The 23,696-nt window shown below is 41.8% G+C and overlaps 1 protein-coding gene across 1 annotated transcript in view; it reads left to right on the top strand.

Moving 5' to 3' along the window:
• Positions 1 to 23,696, top strand: part of TTC21A (tetratricopeptide repeat domain 21A) — a 294,579-nt gene that overhangs the window by 247,452 nt on the left and 23,431 nt on the right. Inside the window, 7 exon segments of the mRNA XM_030198073.1 lie at positions 1,578 to 1,739; positions 17,494 to 17,521; positions 17,523 to 17,704; positions 21,553 to 21,591; positions 21,593 to 21,653; positions 21,655 to 21,726; positions 21,728 to 21,778. Coding sequence (XP_030053933.1) covers positions 1,578 to 1,739; positions 17,494 to 17,521; positions 17,523 to 17,704; positions 21,553 to 21,591; positions 21,593 to 21,653; positions 21,655 to 21,726; positions 21,728 to 21,778 — 595 coding nt within the window.

Here is a 23,696-nt window from a genome sequence, read left to right as displayed (position 1 = left end):
TCACCTTTCGTAATTTGGTACAATCAATGGTTCTAGCCCATGTTGATTACTGTAACAGCATCTTCATTGGATGTAAAGTTCAAATTATGAAGAAACTTCAGACTGGCCAGAACACTGCGGCTAGACTTATATTTGGAAAGTCTAGATTTGAGAGTGCAACACCCCTCCGCATGAATCTTCACTGGCTCCCTATTAATGAACAAATTAGTTTTAAGGCTATTACCTTGATCCATAAAATCATCCATGGAGAGTCACCAACATATATGGTCAATCTGTTTAATCTTCCAATTAGAAATATGTCTACATCTTCACGGACCTACCTTAATCTACATCTTCCCAAATACAGAGGTATCAAGTATAAAACTTACTATTCATCTAACTTTTGCTATCTTGGAAATCGTCTCTGGAATGCTCTACCCAAACACATCCGATCAACAAGTGAATACCTTCCTTTCAGGAAATTATTGAAAACCCACTTATTTAAACAAGTTTATTCAACTCAATAGTTCTCTACTTTAAACATTCACTCACTTAATAGTCAATTACCTTTGACGTCCCCTTTATCCTTTACCATCTGATTTCTTCCATACCATTTCCCTACTTTTCTTTTCCCTTTCTTCTTCCCTGTACCCTTTCCTACTCCCCTCCCTCCTTCCCTTTTCCCTGGTTCTCTCCCCTCTTCTTCCCTGCCTCACTATCTCTCCACTCCTTATTACCAACCTTAGTCTAATTATGTTTTATTTTTGTATAATACTTTAAATCATTGTTAACTTCATGATTTTATTAACTTCATAATTTTGTGATTTTGTTATCTTCATGATTTTGTGATTTGTTACTTGCAATGAGCTTGCAATGAGTGGGAATTGTGCGGGATACAAATGTAATAAATAAATAAATGTCTAAACGTGCCCAACATGTTCCAAAATGGAGTTACTGCACGACTACCGTGTGACCCTTTTGGTAATTTCATTTTTGGCGCACATCCGCTACGCGCACCCCAAAAATATTTTTTATTTTCTGGTGCGCGTCAGCTACGCGTGCCAAGTGGCATTTGGCACACGTAAGTCATTACTGCATGAGACTTTACCACTAGGTCAATGGCTGGCGGTAAGGTCTCAGACCCAAAATGGACACGCAGCAATTTTGATTTTGCTGCACGTCTACTTTCAGCAAAAATTTTTAAAAGAGCTTTTGTACAGAGTCACTAAAAAATGGATTGGAGTGTGCCCAAAACCCATGCCTACACTACCACAAGCCATTTTTCAGCACACCTTAGTAAAAGGACCCCTTAAAGCGGGACTTACCTAGAGAAATGCTGGGGATGCCCCTAGTGGTTGCCACTTTAAACATTTTCATTATCCCACAGTAAAATACTGCATTAAGCCATGGTAAATTTGAATTTTACCACAGCGTAGTAAAAGGGCCCCTTAGTTTAGTTCCTGTATTGGATTCCTGTCAAAATAGCCAGTAAAATCTGTGGCACAAATTGAGCAATAACAAAATATTTAGCTTATTTCTTTTCCCTCTTTCTCTCTTTTTTTTCCTCACCTCATTTTCAACTTTTACTTCACACACAGGCATGTGGGTCAACCAAATGAGGCTCTGAAATATTTTAATAAAGCTCGAAAGGACAATGACTGGGGTCAGAGTGCCATCAGCAATATGATTCAAATCTGCCTCAATCCTGACAACGATATAATAGGAGGCGAGGTATTTGAAAGCCTGGATGAAGAAAGCAGGTAAATCAACAAGTATAGCTACATCATAAGGCATCCATCAGCAAGAAAATATTCTTTTACATTCAGATAATGCAAATTCTAAACAAAAGTGACCCAAGAACAAGGCTTGATTGATTTGAGGGTACTTTTCAAAGTCATGTATCTGGACCAATTGGTCTAGTCTGAAAATTGCCCATACTTGATTTAGCTAAAAGTACATCTGGACTTTCATATCATGAGTGCTTGTAGCGAGATTGAGAGAAGCATTCCTGAGGTGAGTTTTATGTAAGAGCATAAGAATAGCCATACTGGGACAGACCAACGGTCCATCTAGCCCAGTGTCCTGTTTCCAACAGTAGCCAAGCCAAGTCTCAAGTAAGTGACAGAAACCCAAATAGTAGCACATTCTATGCTACAAATCCCAGGACAAGCAGTAGCTTCCCCATGTCTGTCTCAATAGCAGAGTAGGAACTTGTCCAAACCTTGTTTAAATCCAGATATGCTAACTGTTTTTACTACATTCTCTAGCAGTGTTCTAGAACTTAACTATTTGTTGAATGAAAAAATATTTCCTCCTATTTGTTTTAAAAGTAATTCCATGTAACTTCCTTGAGTGTCCCCTAGTGTTTGTACTTTTGGAACGAGTAAAAAATCGATTTACTTCTACTTGTCCTACTCCACTCAGAATTTTGTAGACCTCAATCATATCTCCCCTCATCCGTCTCTTTTCCAAGCTGAAGAGCCCTAACTTCTATAGCATTTCCTCATATGGAAGAAGTTCCATCCCCTTTATCATTTTGTTTGCTCTTCTTTGAACCTTTTTTAATTCCGCTATATCTTTTTTGAGATACGGTAACCAGAACTGAACACAATACTCAAGGTGAGGTTCCACCATTGAATGAGAGAGGCATTATATTATTTTTGGTCTTTTATACCATCACTTTCCTAATAATTCCTAGCATCCTGTTTGCTTTTTTTTTTTTGGCCACCGATGCACACTGAGCAGATTTCAGTGCAATGACACCTAGATCTTTTTTCTTGGGTGCTGACCCCCAAGGTGGACCCTAGCATCAGGTAACTATGATTTGGATTATTCTTTTCAGTGTGCATCACTGTGCATTTCTCCACATTAAGGGCCCTGTTTACTAAGGCGTGTTAGAATTTTTAAAGCACCTACACTTAGTGATCGCGCTAACCATATAGGCGCCTATACGAATATTGTAGGCATGTACATAGTTAACCTGCGTACATGGTTAACGCGCCTAATATGCAGCTTAGTAAACAGGGCCCTAAATTTCATCTGCCATTTGGATGCCCAGTCTATTTCCTAAGGTCTTCCTGCAATTTTTCACAGTCTGCATGTGTTTTAACAACCTTGAATAGTTTTGTGTCATCTGCAAATTTAATCACCTCACTCATTCCGATTTCCGGATCATTTATAAATATGTTAAATTGCACCAGTCCCAGTACAGATTCCTGCGGCACTCCACTATTCACCCTCCTCTATTGAGAGAAATTACCATTTAACCCTACCCCTGTTTTCTGTCTAATAACCAATTCCTAATCCAAACCAGAACATTGCCTCCTATCCCATGTCTCTTTAATTTTCTCAGGATTCTCTCATTAAGAACTTTGCAAAAGCTTTTTGAAAATCTAGATACACTACATAAACTGGCTCACCTTTATCCACATGTTTATTCACACCTTCAAAGAAATGAAGCAAATTGGTGAGACAACACTTCCCTTGGCTGAACCCATGCTGACTCTGTCTTTTTAAACCAGGCGTATCCTAAGTGCCCCTTTTGCTCCGTTGTAATCTAATGGTCCCATGGATTCCCTCACAGGCTTTCTGCTTCTGTTGTACGTGAAAAAGTTGTTACTCTGAGTTTTAGCCTCTGTGGCCAGTTTCTCTTCATATTCTCTTTTAGCCTTCTTTATCAATGCTTTGCATCTGACTTGACAGTGCTTATGTTGCTTTTTATTTTCTTCATTTGGATCCTTTCTCCATTCTTTGAAGGACATTCTTTTGGCTGAAATAGCCTCTTTCACTTCACCTTTTAACTATGCTGGCTGTTTTCTCTTCTTTCTACCTTTTGTAAATACTTGGAATGGATCTGGTGTGTGCGTCAAAGGAGGTATTTTTGAACAATATCCATGCGTGATTTGGAGGAGCATTTTCAAATGAAAGGTCCAAGTTGCGATTTGGACGTCTTTGTAAAATGTCGAAATCCAGGGGTGGGAAAAACTGTATTTTTGAAAAAAAGATGGACATCCATCTTTCATTTCGAAAATACCGACAGAGACGTCCAAATCTAAGGACGTCCTTAAATTTGGACGTCCCTAGATTTGGACGTCCTTGGATTTGGATGTCTTTGATTTTCGGCGATTTTCGAAACCAAAGACGTCCAAGTCAAAAACGTCCAAATGCAAGCCATTTGGGCGTGGGAGGAGCCAGCATTTGTAGTGCACTGGTTCCCCTGACATGCCAGGACACCAACCGGGCACCCTAGGGGGAACTGCAGTGGACTTGATAAAATGCTCCCAGGAATATAGCTCCTTTACCTTGTGTGCTTAGCCCCCCAAAACCCCCCGAAAACCTACTACCCACAACTGTACACCAGGGCCGCCGAGAGCCAGAGCCGGGCCCGGGACAAGGCCGCCCCCGGGCCCTGAACTAACCTTAAACGCCTCCGTCCTTTCCTTTCACCACCTTTGTGGCAAGCAGCAGCAGGGCAGACCTCTCCTTCCTTCCGTGCTCCGTCATCGCGGACGTTACGTCAGGCGAGGGCGGGACACGGAAGGAAGGAGTGGCCTGCCCTGCTGCTGCTTGCCGCGAAGGCGGTGAAAGGAAAGGAAGGAGGTGTTTAAGGTTAGTTAGTTCGGGAGCGACGGCGGGTGGGCCTGACTGCGGTGGTGCCGGGCCCCCTCTGGAGGCCCGGGCCCGGGGACTTTTGTCCCCCCTATCCCCCCCTTTCGGCGGCCCTGCTGTACACCACTACCATAGCCCTTATGGGTGAAGGGGGCACCTAGATGTGGGTACAGTGGGTTTGTGGTGGGTTTTGGAGAGCTAGCTGTTTCCTCCACAAATGTAACAGGTAGGGGGGTATGGGCCTGGGTCCACCTGTCTGAAGTGCACTGCAGTACCTACTAAAACTGCTGCTGGGACCTTCATGCCTTGTCATGGACCTGAGTATGACATATGAGGCTGGCATAGAAGCTGGTACAAAATATTTTTAAAGATGTTTTTTGAGGGTGGGAGGGGGTTAGTGACCACTGGGGGAGTAATGGGAAGTCATCCCCGATTCCATCCGGTGGTCATCTGGTCATTTTGGGCACCTTTTTGTGCCTTATTCATAAAAAATACATGTCCGGGTGAAAATGTCCAAGTGTTCGTCATGGACGTCCTTGCTTTTTTCTATTATGGGTCAAGATGTCAGAGTGTTAGGCACGCCCAAGTCCTGCCTTCGCTACGCCTCTGACATGCCCCCTTGAAATTTGGACATCCTTGAAACGGACTGCAGTTAGAGATGTCCAAAATCGGGATTATACTGATTTGGACGTCTCTGGGAGATGGACGTCCATCTTCCGATTTATGTCAAAAGATGGACGTCCTTCTCTTTCGAAAATGAGTCCGTTAGTGTCCTAACCTTTGCAGTCAATCCTTTTAGCTTCTTTTTAACCATTTTCCTCATTTTACTATAGTCGCCCTTTCGAAAATTAAATGCAGCTACAGTAGATTTTCTTTGTGGCTTCATTCCAGATAATAGCTCAAACTTGATCACTGTCCCAACACTGTTACTTCTTATACTATGCCCTGCATGCCACCAAGGACTAGATCTAAAATGGCTCTCCCTCTCTTTGGGTCCTGCACCAGTTGCTCCAAGAAGCAGTTGTTTATTACATCTAGAAATTTTATCTCCCTGGTGCTCCCTGATGTAACATTTATCCAGTCAATATTGAGGTAATTGAAATCACTCATTATTATACTTTTGCCCAATTTGCTAGTTTTCCTAATTTCTGTAAACATTTCTTCATTGTTCGTTCTGTCCCGGCGGATGGTAGTATAGCCCTACAAGAAAACACTTTCCTTTCACACATATAATTTCTATTTGGACAGAATTGGGAAACACGTGCAACAAATCAATATGCATTCTGAGATCTAGTTTTGTGATGCTGCATTTTATTTATATCATAGAAACAGCCAAAAACACCGCAGCCAGACTCATTTTTGGTACACCTAAATTCGAAAGTGCAAAACCCCTAAGAGAGAAACTGCACTGGCTCCCGCTCAAGGAACGAATTGAGTTCAAAATCTGCACGACTGTACACAAAATCATCCACGCAGATGCCCCACTCTATATGTTAAACCTAGTGGACTTACCGCCCAGAAACGCCAAAAGATCGGCCCGCAAATTCCTCAATCTGAACTTCCCCAGCTTTAAAGGAATAAAATACAAACAAGCTTATGCTACTACCTTTGCGTACAAAAGCACACAATCTTGGAACGCACTACCCATGGCCCTGAAAACCATAACCAATCTAACCAACTTTCGTAAAGCTTTGAAAACACATCTCTTCAACAAAGCCTACAAAAGTCACCCTCAATGAATCATTCCTTAAACCACCCAAGTACACCAAAAAACACCTCTCACACGATCTTATCTAACACCTTTCCATCTAAATCCTCTTTCACCTTTGCTTATGATCGAGTGTGTTTTTTAAATCATGTAACGACGTTATCATATCTATACTCTGTAAGCCACATTGAGCCTGCAAAAAGGTGGGAAAATGTGGGGTACAAATACAATAAATAATATATATATATATATATATATATATATATATATATATATATATATATATAAGGAAAATACCCTTTTACAGTTAAAAGTATCCACATTATGAACATGCCGTCCGATATTCAGCACAATTTAACTGGCTGGTTAAATAGCATTAAGCCAGCTAAGTGCTAATATTCAGTTCGAGATAGCCAGCTATCTCAGCTGAATATTAGCGCTTAGCAGCTAGCCTGGTCACCAGCTATGTTGTGCAACATAGCCAGTTAGCACCAATATTCATTGGCTGACTGGCTTTGGCCGCTATAACTTAACTGGTCAGTCGATGAATATTGTCTTAACTGGCAATGTCCCTAGCGGCCAACCCCCCCACCCCCAGAAATTCAGTGCTGGCCACCAGGTACAGCCCAGAATTGAATTTCTGGGTTTGTCGCCAACCGCAGGAGATAGCCCAGCTAACTCCCAAGGTCTGAATATCAGCCCTGTGATGTCTGGATATGGTTTGAGTAGAGTGGCTATGTCTCCAGTGCTTGAAATTTGTCTACTGTTCTTGCAGAAGTGACTGTAATAAGGAATATTACTTTTAAGGTTCAATACTTGAGATTGCAAGTACTATAAGTTCAAAGGGAAGTCTTATTAGATGAGTGAAGGCAACATTGAGATTTCAGGATAATGCAGATGCTTTTATAGGCAGCTTCAATTAAAGAAGGTCTTTCATAAAGTGAAGCAATAGAGAATGGGAACAACTATGTTTTGCCTCCTGTGATAGGATGAACTCTGGGCCAAGTTTCAAGCCATACTCAAGATAGGTGGAAAAATTGTTCTAATAATTTGGATACAGGATAAGATAAAGAAGACAAATTTCTATCTTTAAACAAAACAGAGAACAAAGAATCTTTTCCACTTGAAAGATTGGTTCACTCTTTTCTCAATTCAAGGAACACCAGAGAAATTTTGTCTAGGCAGCCAAAGGAAGAAACTATCCTCCCTTCAACATCTAAGCTGTTATTGCCAGCAAAAGGATATTTAAGTGAAGGAGAGTGCTTTGATTATATGTTATTAAGGATGGGAGGGCTTCAGACAGATTGGATCTTTTATGGATAGTTCAAGAACCACATCTGCCTTTCCAGTCAGGAGCTATCAATATCTGGGTTAATATTCATAGGGACTAGAGATATTTTTACCTATGGGCAAAAGGGGTACCGGTGACGTGCTTTGAGCGAAGGTGAAGAAGCATCGGCACTGGTCTCCCTCAAGGCACGGTACTGAGAGCTCTGGGGTGTCGAGGGATTCGGCACCCGGAAAGCGTCGACACCGGGAGGAGCACTCACCCTCCATACAAGAGGTGTCGGTGCGTCGATCTTCAGACAGCCCGGTACTACCCCCCAGGCCTTCGCAGATTCTGACTTCGACTCCAGTACTGGCCTCTCAGCCTTCCTCGACAGCAACTCTGGAGGACAGCATTCGAGTCATACTTCCCGGTCTTCTGGAAGGGCTGCTGAATCGGTCTGTTCCGGTACCGGGGGTGCTTGCGCCCTCGGTACCGTCGATGGAAGCAGCAGCTGGCTCTGTGCCTGTGGTGAAGTCCCCAATGCCGGTACCGCTTGCGGCATCGGCCTCGGCTGCCACCCAGGTCGACTCCCCATTGACGTTGTTGGAGGGAGCTTCATCGCCACCGGCATGGGAGTCGACTTCTCGTCATCGCCATAGGGGACATGGTTCCTTGGCGTCGAGACGGGCCCGGTTTTGGACTGTAGTTCGAGAACTCTTGTCCGATACCGAGGAGGATGCCTCCTGGGATGAAGGGGAAGATCCCAGATATTTCTCTTCCGAGGAGTCTTGTGGTCTTCCTTCTGATCCCACTCCTTCAACTGAGAGGAAGCTTTCTCCGCCGGAGAGTCTTTCCTTCTCATTTGTCCAGGAAATGTCTGTGGGCATTCCCTTCCCTGTGGTAACTGAGGATGAGCCCAGGACTAAGATGCTCGAGGTCCTGGACTATCCTTCGCCACCTAAGGAGTCATCCACTGCCCCTCTGCATAATGTCCTTAAGGAGACATTGCTGAGGAATTGGATGAAACCGTTATCTAATCCCACCGTTCCCAAGAAAGCAGAGTCCCAGTATCGGATCCATGGAGAACCTGAGTTGATGAGGTCGCAGTTACCTCACGACTCTGCGGTTGTGTATTCCGCTCTCAAGAGAGCCTGAAGTACTTAAGGTTTCGCCTCGGCACCCCCGGGACGAGAAGCTAAGACTTTAGACTCTTTTGGGAGGAAGGCCTACCAGTCCTCTATGCTCGTGTCCAAAATTCAGTCCTACCAGCTCTACTCGAGCATTCATATGCGGAACAATGTTAATCAACTGACGGACTTGGTGGATAAGCTCCCTCCGGAGCACGCCAGGCCTTTTCAGGAGGTGGTCAGGCAGCTGAAGACGTGTCGTAAATTCCTGTCCAGAGGTGCTTATGACACTTTTGATGTTGCATCCAGATCCGCTGCTCAAGGTATAGTGATGCGCAGACTCTCATGGCTGCTTGCCTCTGACCTGGACAATCGGACCCAGCAGCTGCTTGCGGATGTTCCTTGCCGGGGGGATAATATTTTTGGTGAGAAGGTTGAGCAGGTGGTAGAGCAGCTCCACCAGCGGGAAACTGCCCTCAACAAACTGTGCCACTGTGCGCTTTCATCATCTACCTCAACAGGTAGATGATTTTTCAGGGGAAGGAGGACTTCTCCCTATGCTTATAATAAGTGTAGGTACAATCCACCTTCCCGACAGCCTTCTCAGGCTCAACCCCATCGTGCTCGTTCACGTGAACAGCGTGCACCCAGGCAGGCCCCTGCAGCTCCCCAGAAGCGGCAGACCATTTCCCGTGTACAACCCTGGCTGCAACTGTATGTCGTTTAACTAAACTTGACTCAGCTATACTTCATACTACTACTGATTCTAGATTTTTCATTTATTTTCATTTTTGTCATTATTCTCACTATCTTGCTAGCAACAGTTGTGTTGGAAAAAGAGGATTTATATTTTATACTACTCCCACCCTTGTGAACACACTGCTATAGCCTTTTACCCTCTCTTGTTTGCTTTGAGTTGATAATATTGCCTGGAGTCCTTACCTCAGATTTTCCATTTTGACTGTTTTTCATTTTCTGTTATTAATCAGTAGTGTCTATGGAATCTGAACCTATTGAGCTCGGAAAGGTTCAAGCAAGAGACTAGGTCCTAATCAAGGTCATCAAGGCTAAGGCAACCTGAGTAGACCACCTTCTTGCAAGGGTAAGCCCGGCTGCAAAGGGGAGGTGCTCTAATAGGAACCCTCGTCTCAAACCTGGTGAAGAAACCAACAATCCAAGCAAGAATTTAGGGTCGAAATGGAGGCTTTAACATCTGATCCAGATGACCCACATGACAATTGACTGAAACAACAGTGTGAACTCACCAGTTTGGCCTGCTCCTATCTAATCTGGACACTTTTGAATTTGGACTCATACCTCAACATCATCTTTCCTTCAAGGACATTCTTCCTGTAACCATCTAACTGATCTTTGCCCATCACCTACTGTTTTGTTTGGATTTTGCACTTTATATTTTGGACTTAGCCATAATGAAGTATTTGCCATAACGATGAATTTGTTCTTTATTCTTACAACTGTTTGTTTTTCTCCTATTCTTGTTGCTCATTCTCCACTCTTTGTTGCCCTTCTTACCATTAGTGCCACTCTTAATATGTCTGCAGCCTCTGTTCTGTTGTCTTCTGATGCTTGGTATCCTATGGTTTCTACTGCTGCTATACCTTTTAACTATTCCTTTTGTTTCTCTTCTTATCATTAATGCTACTCATACTATATCTATTCTGTTGCCTAGTTTTCTAATGCTTCGTATAGTATGCTATCTACTACTATACTGGTTAACTCTTCTTCTATTGTGGTTAACTGTACTGAATTATTTGTTAGTCATATTAATGGTCCTTTATCTTTTTCTCATGTCTTTGCAGTTTATCCTCTTATTTCAGCTCTTCTATGTATTTCCCTTTCTGGTACAGGTCAACACTTAGGTCAAGTATTGTCTTGTGTGACCACTATTACTTTTGTTTCTATTCGTGCTGTTTTTTCTTCTATGGATATTTTCTGGCATTGTTCCACATATTTACACTCATATCTTCTTGAGACCTGCCAACCTGTACGCTTGATTTTCTATTCCTGCTGAATTTTGTTTATTTTCTTTCACTGAACTTGGTGCAGTTTCTTTCTTTACTCCTAGCGTGCAAGCCACAACTAATGCTAAGTGGCTTTCATATGACCTATTGAAATTTCTTACTTTGCTATTCCATATGCTAATGCTCTTCCTATTATCTTTTTTCTACTGGTGCTTGGTTTTCAGGTTTGTGTCCTTGTGTAATACATATGCCACCATAGTTTTTAATGTTCATGGACTCACTTTTAATCATGATACCATACCGTTGCTTTATGTTTCCCCTTAGACATATCATTCTCTCCTACCCCCTTTCTATTTTTCCTGATTGTTACACCTATCATCTTTTCATTCGATCTTTGTGATTTCCTTACATTCACAAGCCTAACTCAAGAATGCAAATATATCACAGAGCACATATACATCTGTCCTGATGACCAAATTGGCAATAATCTTGTTTCACTATGATCTCCAAAGTTATAGTGCTAATTCTGTGCAGGATATCATATTCCAAGAGACTGGATATGAATTTTTTAATGCATGGTTAAACTGGCTACACTACACTGCTTCTTACCCTTAAAATTTCTGACTGCTACATGTGTATAAGACCTTGTCCTGCACCCCAGTTATTTTCCTTTCCTTTTAATTTCAAACAATGCTATTGTCTTTTACTTCCAAACATCCACTTTCCACTTCATGCAAGTCTATTCACTCTTTATATCCTCCTTTGGCTTTTCATTCTTTGTTTCCTCCTTCTTTTGGTGTGCGTTTTAATCTAACTTTTTTCTATATGCTTGCGAAGCTAAACTACCCAGGCATATTCTCGCTTTCTAGAGAATGTTACCCATTGTTCTGATACTTTTGACCCTTCTGACCTCCCAATGTTTAATTTCTCTCGCCTCTCTATCCCACGTTCTGATGTATGGTGGTATTGTGGGACCAAGATTCTATATCCCATTTTGCCATTCGAATAGTCTGGTATATGTGCTCTTGTTCAATTAGTTATGCCCATTGTTATTGCCTATCCTCATCAGGTATCTCGTGTTAAAAGACACGTTCTTAACTCTCCTGATGATACTGTCTATATAGACACTATAGGAGTTCCAAGAGGGGTACCTGATCAATTTAAAGCCAGAAATCAGGTATGGGAAGGTCTAGAATCTACTTTGTTTTGGTGGGTCACTATTAATAAAAATGTTGATTGGATTAATTACATTTATTATAATCAACAAAGATTCATAAACTTTACTAGAAATGCCATTCAAGACTTAGCGGCCCAACTTAGTGCCACTAATCGCGTAGCTTGAGAAAACAGATTTGTTCTTGACCAAATTCTTGACAAAGATGGTAGTGTTGGTATTGTACTTCATGGTCATTGTTGTACTTTAATAATACTGACCCTGATGGTTCTGTTATAAAGGCATTGCAAGGCCTTTCTGCTTTAGCAAACAAATTAGCTACCAATTTAGGTGTTGATACTAGCTGAACATCCTGGTGGGATACAATCTTTGGTAACTGGAAAACTTTTCGCATTTTTACCTCTATTTTACTTGTCATTCTAGTTTTTGCTTTAGTTGTCTATTGCATTATTCTCTGTGTTCGCAGGCTTGTTTTCAAACTTCTTGCTACTAAAATATACTTCCTTCATGAATGCTGTGTAAACCTACTGCTATTAACTTTTTCATTTTATTATTGTTAGAACATTTATTGCCTGTAATGCAAGTACATCTCCTTTCTTAAGGAAGACATTTATTCTGCTTATTTTGCTATTAGTTAAAATATTATATATATTCTTCTTCTATACATATTTTGGTTTTTTATATTTTCTACATATGCTATTTTTGCTTTTTCTTTCCTGTACTCTCCTATGTCATCCATGGTACAACTTTCACACTTAATTCAGATTTTTCTTTCTACATGTTTGACCTGTATTGAATCTTGTCTTTACTGAATATAATGTTTAAGTTTATCGTCAGCATTTTATTGGTTTAGTCGCTTATTGGTTACATGAGTTTATCCTTCTAGAGTTTATTTCAACTCCCCATGCATAGATAGGTTTAGTTTGGGTTCCTTCCTTTTCAAACTGTTGTACCCTTTCCATTGACGGACATCGAATGGACACCTGGCTGATTATTATCTGTACAGGTGATGATTTCTCAATCATCAAGAGGGGAATGAATTGATTTGCACTTTTCTGACTACTGACAGGCATGACCCATGACCTACAAAGCTACTACTACTACTATTTAGCATTTCTATAGCACTACAAGGCATACGCAGCGCTGCACAAACATAGAAGAAAGACAGTCCCTGCTCAAAGAGCTGACAATAAAATAGACAAAAAATAAATAAGGTAAGCAAATCAATTAATGCAAACGGGAAGGAAGAGAGGAGGGTAGGTGGAGGCGAGTGGTTACAAGTGGTTACGAGTCAAAAGCAATGTTAAAGAGGTGGTCTTTCAGTCTAGATTTAAAGGTGGCCAAGGATAGGGCAGGACGTAGGGGCTCAGGAAGTTTATTCCAGGCGTAGGGTGCAGCGAGACAGAAGGCGCGAAGTCTGGAGTTGGCAGTAGTGGAGAAGGGAACAGATAAGAAGGATTTATCCATGGAGCGGAATGCACGGGAAGGGGTGTAGGGAAGGACGAGTGTGGAGAGATACTGGGGAGCAGCAGAGTGAGTACATTTATAGGTTAGTAGAAGAAGTTTGAACAGGATGCGAAAACGGATAGGGAGCCAGTGAAGGGTCTTGAGGAGAGGGGTAGTATGAGTAAAGCGACCCTGGCGGAAGATGAGACGGGCAGCAGAGTTTTGAACTGACTGGAGAGGGGAGAGGTGACTAAGTGGGAGGCCAGCAAGAAGCAGATTGCAGTAGTCTAAACGAGAGGTGACAAGGGTGTGGATGAGGGTTTGGTAGAGTGCTCGGAAAAGAAAGGGGCGGATTTTACGGATGTTGTAAAGAAAGAAACGACAGGTCTTGGCAATCTGCTGGATATGAGCAGAGGAGAGAGAAGAGTCAAGATGACCCCAAGGTTTCAAGCTGAGGAGACGGGGAGAATGAGAGAACCATCAACAGAAATAGAAACGGGGGGAGCGGGAGGTGGGTTTGGGGGGGAAAATGAGAAGCTCGGTTTTGGTCATATTTAATTTCAGGTGGCGTTGAGACATCCAGACAGCAATGTCAGACAAGCACGCTGAAACTTTGCTTTGGATGCAAGGTGAAATATCAGGGGTAGAAAGGTAGATTTGGGAGTCATCAGCATAGAGATGGCAGGAAAAGCCATGGGATGAGATTAATGAACCAAGGGAAGAAGTGTAGATAGAAAAGAGGAGGGGACCAAGAACAGAACCCTGAGGTATGCCGACAGGCAGAGGGATAGAAGTAGAAGAGGATCCACCAGAGTGAACACTAAAGGTGCGGAGGGAGAGGTAGGAAGAGAACCAGGAAAGGACAGAGCCCTGGAATCCAAGTGAGGACAGGGTATTGAGAAGCATGCTGTGATCGACAGTGTCAAAAGCAGCGGAAAGATCAAGAAGAATGAGGATGGAATATTGACCTCTGGATTTAGCCAGTAATAGGTCATTGGAGACTTTAGTAAGCGCAGTTTCGGTGAGTGGAGAGGGCGAAAACCAGATTGTAGTGGGTCAAGAAGCTAAAGGCTTAAATCTTAAAAACTACCTGGAAGCTGCATTTTTTCTGTGTTCTCTGTATTATTGCTGAGAGCTGTAAATACAAGGTCACACTGTATCAGCAAAGAGTGCTCATCCCCTCCCCTGACAGAAATGGTGCCGCTGATTCTACACTAACAAGGACATACACAGTTTGGAAGCGAAGACGTGTTGAGTCAGAACAGTGATAATACCCGGGTCCTAGGGTAATTCTTGTAACGAAATAGCACTGCAATCTTCAGTAAAAGAACCTTGGACTTATTATAAGATGCTGTGTTTTGTAAACATTCAGATATCGTGTTCTGTGTTCCAGTACACTCAGATACTGTGTTTCATTCTATGTAAACAATGGGGTGAGACAGAAAGTAGCTGACATGGCAAGTTGTAGACTGGATGGGAGGGGGATTGATGATCAATCCACTGTATATAAGGCACGGTTGTTTTTGTATCTAGTTAGAGGGATGAGAAGATCAACTGAGTGACTTTATCACAGTGGTCTCTCTCCCTCTTGTAACAAATTACCCTATCTAATTACTCCACCTAATTACTCTGTCTAATTACTCTGTCCAATTACTCTGTCTAATTACTTTGCCCAATTACTCAGCCTGATTTCTTAGTCTAATTTCTTTGCCTAATTTCTTTGTCTAATTACTTTACCTAATTCCCTAATTATTTAGCCTGATTACTTTGTCTGATTGCCCTGTCTGATTACTTTGTCTAATTGCTTTATTGTCTAATTGCTTTGTTATCATCTATGTTGGAATAAAGACTATCCCTTTGGAACGAAAATAGCCTTTGTCTTTGCTGTCACCCCATATCTCGGAGGTGGCTGGTCCATTGTATCTTGGGTGGGTGTAAGGAGGTAGAAACCCTATTTGCCCCATATTTCCAAATTGTATATTTCTTATGGTAAGTAGATATATCAGAGAAATAATTCCCACATAATTACAGCCCTCACTGATACTAGGTTGTCAGAGGGGGCCATGTAAGAAGACTCCACTAAAAACGAAGGTTACACTAGCATTTTTGTTTTCGGTGAGCTTGGTAGCTAGGAATTTCCAGATGTGAGAATATAATGGCCTGCTTGTCCTCTGAGAAAGCAAAGTTATTCACCTGTAGCAGATATTCTCCAAGGACAGCAGGCCAAGTATTGTCACATACCCTCCCACTTCCCTTTAGAGTTGTATTCTTTAGCTTTTTAAAATGAATGAGGAACCCATGCTAGCACGTCAGGCAGGAAAGCACCAGCGCATGTGTGGTGAGACACTGCTATAAAGTTCTAAGTTAATCTCACTGGTCAACGTCTGCACCAGGCTCCATCAGATGACATGACACCAGCTGTGAAAATACTTGGCCTGCTGTCCTCCGTGAACACCTGCTACAGGTGAGTAATTTTGCTATTCTGCACATTTCAGGATCTACAATGGACTTCCCGTTTTCTTCATGTGGAATATATATATATATATATATATATATATATATATATATATATATATTTTATCTGCAGCTATGATACTTACTTTAAGGGAACTCCTTTAAATCCTGGCTTACAGGGGCTTAAACTCCTTATGAGGAATTGCTTAGTATTGGTCTATGGCAGAGCAAAATGATACCTCGTCTGTTTATTAGAATACCAAGGGCCCTATGTACCCAAGTTTGTAGAGCAATAGGGTAGGGACCTGGACCGTTCACTCTCTGACCAAGATTGTCAACTATCTACAAGAACACTTTCCAGCTCTCCATTTCAGCAAGCCTGGTAGACAATGGAATAAAATATAGGTGGTATATGTCCCCAGTGCAAATAGCTTGAATTTTCCTGTGCCGAGGGAGTCAGTGCTGGAGAAACTGTGGGCAATAGGGCACTTAACTCTACAATCAAGAAAATGTTCCACTCAATGTGGAAACTTAAATGCGTTGAAACCATTCTTCCCGAGGGCAACTCTTCTGCAACCTGATACAATCAATGGTATTAAGCCATGCTGACTGTTGCAATGGACTTTATGCGGGATGTAAAGAACTACTCATAAAGAAACTACAGACTGCTCAAAACACAGCAGCCAGGCTTATCTTTGGAAAATCGTGATTCGACAGCGCCAAACCCCTACAAGAAAAACTGCACTGGCTCCCAATCAAAGAATGTATTACTTTCAAAATCTGCATCCTGGTCCACAAGATCATCTATGGCAAAGCCTCGAGTTATATGGCTAATCTCAAAGACCTACCAACCAGAAACACAATTAAAACATCAAGAACATACCTAAATTTTCACCACCCTAGCTGCAAGGGACTCAAGTACAAATCAATTTATGGATCCAGCTTCTCCTATATAAGCACACAACTATGGAACGCATTACCAAAAGCCATAAAGGACAACGCAGGATCACCTCACCTTCCGGAAATCACTAAAGACCGATCTGTTCGAAAAAGCATACCCTACTGATCCAACTTAAATGCCTGAACTCAGCACACACAACAAAACCAAAACTTGCAATGAACAATATATTACCCTTCTTCTCTTAATTCTCTAATGTGTCTGTAACAACATCACTCTGTATTTGTTTCATCACTGGAGGTGGCTAACACCTCATGGTACTATGTAAGCCACATTGAGCCTGCAAATAGGTGGGAAAATGTGGGGTACAAATGCAACAAATAAATAAATAAATGTGCTTTTGTGATCACCTTTACGAAGAGAGAGTGAAAATATTTTCTAACATGTTCAAATTGTCCATAGAGGCCAGTCCTGGAGACTGTTAAATATTTCTGAAAGTTTCATTCAATTTTGCCTTATAATGTGTAATTACATTTTGAATTGTATGGACTTAATATTGCAAATGTTTAGGGTTTCTTTTTCATTTTCGTAGAGTGCTATAACTTCTGGGGGGACGGGAGGGAGTAATAATATTGTGTATATTATTCTATCATGGAATTTTGATGATATGTTATCATTTTGCTTTTGTTAAAAAAACAACAATAAAAACAAAGTAAATATATATAATATATTTGCTTCAGAGAACAATTATGAAACTGTGTTTTGCAGATAAAGTTAATTTGTCAAAGTTACTCTACAATAATGTAGTACCTAAGCACACAGCTACTTATGAGCTTTATTTTAACAGTAACTCAACCGAACGAAAGGAGTATGAGGCAATATGGTCTACGTACAGCAGAGAAATTACTTAAAGAATTCCACCCTCGCACAGCACAGGGACAAGATCAGCTTATAATGCTTCAGAACTACTGTCTGATGGCTACCAGGGACAAAGTTAATGTAGAAGTTGCCCTGAATACATTTACAGAAATGGCCACAACTGAGGTAAGACAGCAGCAGTCAATCAAACATAAGAATAAATAAAATGCAGCAATTAATAAAAACATTTAAAACATAGAAACATAATGGCAGATAAGGGCCAAGTGGTCCATCCAGTCTGCCCATCCTCAGTAATCACTATCTTCTCCTTTTCCTAAGAGATCCCACATGACTGTCCCATGCTTTCTTAAATTCGGACCACAGTCCTCATCTCCACGATCTCCCACTGGGAGGATGTGCCACACATCTACCACCCTTTCTGTGAAAAATTATTTTCTTAGATTACTCCCAAGCCTATAACCTCTTAACTTCATCCCATGCCCTCTCTTACCAGAGTTTTCCTTCATTTGAAAAAGGCTCACCTCCTGTACGTTAATGCCACGGAGGTATTTAAATATCTCTATCATATCCCCTCTCTCCCACATTTCTTCCATATTGAGGCTCTATAAGTCTGTCCCATATGCTTTGTGACGGAGATCACTGACCAGTTTTGTAGCTGCCTTCTGGACTGACTCCATCCAGTTTATATATTTTTGTAGGTGCGGTCTCCAGAATTGCACACAGTATTCTAAATGAGGCCTCATCAGAGACTTATACAAGGGCATTATCACCTCTTTTTCCTGCTGACCATTCCTCTCCCTATGCACCTGAGCATCCTTCTGGATTTTGACTGTCACCTTTTCTACCTGTTTGGTCACTTAAGATCATCAGATACAATCACCCCCAAATCCTGCTCTTCTTTGTACACAGAAGTACGTTGCACCCTAGACTATATCATTTCCTTGGATTTCTGTAACCCAAGTGCATGGCCTTGCATTTTTGTAGCCATTAAATCTTAGTTGCCAATTACTAGACCATTCTTCAGCGTTGCTATATCTCTTCTCATGCTATCCACACAGTTTGGGGTGTCCACCCTATACAGGTTTGGTATCCACAAAGAGACAAATCTACTAGACCGTCCTTCCGCACTATTGCTCACAAAGATGTTTAAAAGAGCCAGCACAAGGACCAATCTCTGTGGTACACCACTGTTAAACATCCTTTTCCTTGGTGCAAACTCCATTTACCACTACCCTCTGTCTCCTTCCATTTAACTAGTTTTTTACACCCAGTCAGTTACTTTAGGTCCCATAGAGAGGGCATTCAGTTTATTTATCACTTGCCTATGTGGAAACTGTCAGAGGTTTTGCTAAAATTAAATACACCACAAACTAGTGCCCCTCCCATGTCCAACTGTTGGTCACTCTGTCAAAGAAATCAATCAGATTTGTCTGAGAAGACCTGCCTCTCGTGAAACCATGCTGCCTCAGGTTCTGCCGTCCATTCAATTGAGAAACCTCACAATCCTCTTCTTTTAGAAGCGTTTCCATTAGTTTACTCACTACTGAGGTCAGACTGACAGGGTCTGTAATTCTCAACCTCCTCCTTCTGCTCTTATACAGACGGATCACATACGCCCTTCTCCAGTTCTCCATGACCACTCCAGACTCCTAAAGAAGCATTGAAGAGGTCAGACTATGGAGCTGCTAGAACTTCTCCAAGTTCTTGTGTACCCTCGGATATTTCCCATCAAGCCCCATCATTTTTGTCTATTTTTAGTTTAGCTAGCTCTCACTAATACAGTCTTCTGAGAATCGAACGTGGTCTACCCATAATCCATCCCTTTAGCATTGTTTTCTGATGTTCTACTGCCAGCCTTTCATCCGTGAACACAGAACAGAAATAATTGTTAAGCAGTTCAGCTTTATCTTTATCGACTTCTACATATTCCTCCCCCTCAGCTTTGAGCCTTACAATGCTATTATGGCACTTCCTCCTGTCACTTACCTATCAGAAAAAATATCTTGTCCCCAATTTTTTGCCTTATTGGCTATCTTTTTTCCATTTGCTTCTTCACTTTCCTGATAATTTTCCAGCTTCTCTTAGTTTTTCCAGGTATTTTTGCGTGTCTTGCTCTTTCTGAGTCATCTTGTAAATATGAAAGCTAACCTTCTTTCCCTTACCTTTTCAGTACTATGTTTGAGAACCTGAGTGGCCTTCTTTTGCTCTTCCTTTTATGTAATTTTCTAATGTAAAGGTTTGTTGCCTTTAAAATAGCTCCTTTCAGTTTTGCCCACTGCTGTTCTACTTCCTTCAGTTGTTCCCATCCAACCAAACTCTTCCTTGAGAAATTCCCCCATCTCGGCAGTCGTTCTTTGAAATCTAGGAACCTACAGTCTTAAATAAGCCCTCTCCTCCTTTATTTTAATATTAAACCTCACCATTTGGTGATCACTAGATGCCAAATGATCTACCACCATAACTCAGAAACATTCTCCCATTTGTAGCACCAGGTCTAGAATAGCACCATCCCACGTTGGTTCTGTTACCAGTGCTGAAACCATTCTTCCTGTAGAGAATCCAAGATCCTCTTTTGAGATGCATGACCAGAATTTGAGGTGCAGTCGCCCCATGGAGTGATACAAGGCATTATAACAGTCCCATTTTTGTTTTCCATTCCTTTCCTAATAACTCTAACATTCTATTTGCTTTCGTAGCCGCTGCTGCACACTGTTTTACCTATAGTACTAGTATCGTGTTTTAGGGCCTATGTAATATTTGTAGTGTTGCCTATTCATGGTAGGGTTCTTGCTATTTGAATCATAGATTTAGTGCTATTAATGTATAATCTTTTGCTCCAGGCATGTTGAGAGATGATTTTTTTATCACTCTTTGTATGTGCCTTATAGTGAAGAGATTTATGCTACTATGCTCAGATGACATGAGAGTTCGAATAATTTCCATGTAGCACTCTTTTGATTGTGTACCCTTTCCTTCCCATTTATGGAATTCCCTTTCTCTTTTCATTTTCAACTATCTTATTTTAAAATTTATAAACACTTAGACCTACATTTTAGAGTAGGCAGCTTAGAAAGTTGTTATTACAATATTAAACACCCTGTTTGGGGTAGAAGTTGGATTTTTTGGGGTGCAGAGACCCTCATAAGAACCCTCTCAACTCCTGATCATACTTTGAGGAGGAGCCACTCATCATCTCCTAGTACCTTCAGGGTGGCGGGGAGGAGTAGGGCATAGAGTTAGAGCAGTAGGGGCAGGATATAGGGTGAGGCACAAGGGGTCAGGGTTGCAAGAGGTACCATATCATCCCCCACTCAGCAGATGCCTTGAGCCACCCCTGAGCATCACCATACCTGGCTGTTGCTGCTGCTTGGGAATTGGGTGGGCCTCAAGTCATCACAGTTGGGGTTATATAGGCCATTATGTGCACCACTATTTCCTGATCTGCCCTGCCCCAGACAAATTGGCTGCCCACTGCAACAGCATTGCAGCCCTGAGGCTTACCCCGTAGCCTGCATTGGGGCACTAGTAAGGTCTCACCTTTGGCCTCCTCCATGACTTCACCATGTGCCATGACCTCTGCCCAGGGCCAGGACCTGACTTCGGAGCCTTGTGGTATGGCTTGGTCCTGTGCCTCATACTGAAATAAATCCAGGGCCTCACCTGGGGCTTTCTTTGCCCTGATGTCAACAAGGATCTCTGCAGGAAAGCAAGTCAGAACCAGTATAGCCCTGCCAGTCTCTCTACTGGTGCCCATGTTTAAACCCCCCCCCCCCCCTGTATTTTATATATGTATGCGGAGAGAGGGGTTTGGGAAGAGCTGCAGGAGATAAGTTGCTGGGAGGGGTGGGTAGAAGGGCCAACTCTTGTTAACTCGGGTCCACCAAAATGTCAGATCTGGCTATACACTGAGCAGAAGGAAAATTGTTGAACCAAATAGTTATTGCCTGGCAACCCTGGACTCTACCAAACATAACTATCTGCTTTTGTTTTTGCATTCTAAAATATGATTGCGTTAATATTTTCCCAGGAAAGACAATGTGGCAGCCATCCTGGCCATGGCCCAAGCTACATGTGCTTAAGCAGACTCCTCGGGCAAGAAACCAGCTGAAACGATTGTCAAAAATGCACTTGGTCTTTGTCTGATGCTGAGGACTTAGAAAAGAGCTGGTTGCTGTTAGCTGATATATACATCAAATCTGGACAAATATGATTTTGCAAATGAGCTGTTGAATCGCTGCTTACAATATAACAAGGTGAGAGGAAAATGTGTTTATTGTTCAGCACCTTCTCATTTCTGTTACCCAAGCCCCCTTCTTTTATCCTTAGAATGCCCATGTTTGATGATGTTCTTTTGGGGTTTTTTTTCTTAATTTCAAATGGATCAGTTTTCAACAGGTTTACATTCATCTGGTAACCATAAATCCACGGTATGTTTATAAGTTATTTGTTAATTGTGACCTCTGCTGGAGACATTTAAGCAAGCATTCTCCACAGTATGGCAGATTCTTCATTTCTGCCTGTGGAGGTGAAGTGTTGCTGCTTTGGACAAAGAGTGCTCCACTGTATAAACAGAGCTGAAACTGTAAGTACCTTTGAGTTGTAATATAATCAATGTGCTTTTGATCCTGCTCAGTCAAAAGATTTTCTCACAAATCTCTTTTTTAAACTTTTATTTTAGGCTGTTTTGGATACACATTTGCTAATAAAGGGAAAGCTTGTTTTAGTTCCCCGTTAGGTACGTGTCCTTTTTGGTGCTACTTGTGTTGTTTGCATGGAAAAGGTTTTTTTTTTATAATCATCATAAGGATGGTGGTTTGTTAGCCATTGGTTTCATAGTTGCCTCTTACTTTTGCACTTTTAGTCAATATGAATAATTGATGCACCATTTATACACCTTGTTCATGTGGTTTGATCTTCTGCATGTCAAATGATTGTGGTATGTCATGTTCATGTTTTCTCCAAGGACAAACAGGCCTGTAATTCTAACTTCTGGGTAACGCAGGTCCACGTTGCCAATCCGCAGTTTGTAACAAGCTTTAACAACAGGTCTTTGAGCGTGAGACCTGCTCCACCATGCATGCGTGATTGCCTTTCTGCATGCTGCGAGAGCGTGGGACCAGAAGTTGTCTTTTTTCCATGGTGAGGAGAGGATGCGTTTGTTCCCACTCCTCAAAGCTGGTTTGACCTTTGGTCTTTTTTGTGCCTTCCTTTTGTATTTTTTTATTTACCTCTCTCGAGGCATTTCTTTATTTTAATCCTTCCCTGTATTTTCCTTAGATATTTTTTGCCACTTTATTTAAAGTTTTCTTAATTTTAGCACGCTCTTTAGGCCGCGTTAGGCCTGAGCTACGGTCAGGTTTTTCCCTTTTCCTTTTCATGGTGCTTTGCCATTTTTAGCACCATTGAGTCATTTGATTTGGACATGGCTGTTTTTCCTTTCATTTCATCAAAGGTTCCCAGTGGCTTCAAGCACGGCACTCGGTGCAATAGGCCAAAGACATCCATTCCTTGTTGATACATCATACTCCTGGAGCCTGATCATACCCCTGCAAACTATATTCTCTCTCTTCATATGAAGAAGCGAACACAGTAGAGAGAGAAGCTGATGACCCTTATTTTCTAAGGCTTGATCTCTAGATTGCTCTTGGATGGGTCATGAGAGATGTGTTAATCTGTAGAAGTATCCTATATTATGGGTGGATATGGGCTTACCCTCCCTTCTCCCTTCCCCCCCCCCCCCACAAGTGCTTCCTGGTACATTTGTCAGCTATAGGTGGGATCTCCTTATTCTCTGAATCTGATTCCAGCCCTAAAGTGGCCAAGGCAACGGGTTGTTATATTCTCTTTATGGTGAACAGAAGAATAAGGTGTTTGGTCACCTGGGTTGGGGGGGGTGTCCTTATATAAACAATATAATTAGAGGGAAGAACAGAATTCAGGGACCTCCATGGTAGAAGGTTTGAGTCCTCTGTTTAAACAATCTTTCTTTTTTTTTTCTTTAGTCTCCCTCGTTCTAGATAAGTTATATGTGGTGGCTCAAGACTTGAGTTCTTCTGTGTTGGGTCCAGCGTCCCCTTGGATAGGTCCATGCTGACCTTCCTGAGGGTAACAGTATGCAGAGGAGAGAGGACTTCAACATCCCTTCACAGGTCTTAACAGCTCCTGGACAAA

The sequence above is a fragment of the Microcaecilia unicolor genome, chromosome 1 (assembly GCF_901765095.1).
Source record: "Microcaecilia unicolor chromosome 1, aMicUni1.1, whole genome shotgun sequence".
Taxonomy (NCBI): domain Eukaryota; kingdom Metazoa; phylum Chordata; class Amphibia; order Gymnophiona; family Siphonopidae; genus Microcaecilia; species Microcaecilia unicolor.
This window is presented reverse-complemented; position numbering and strand designations above follow the sequence as displayed.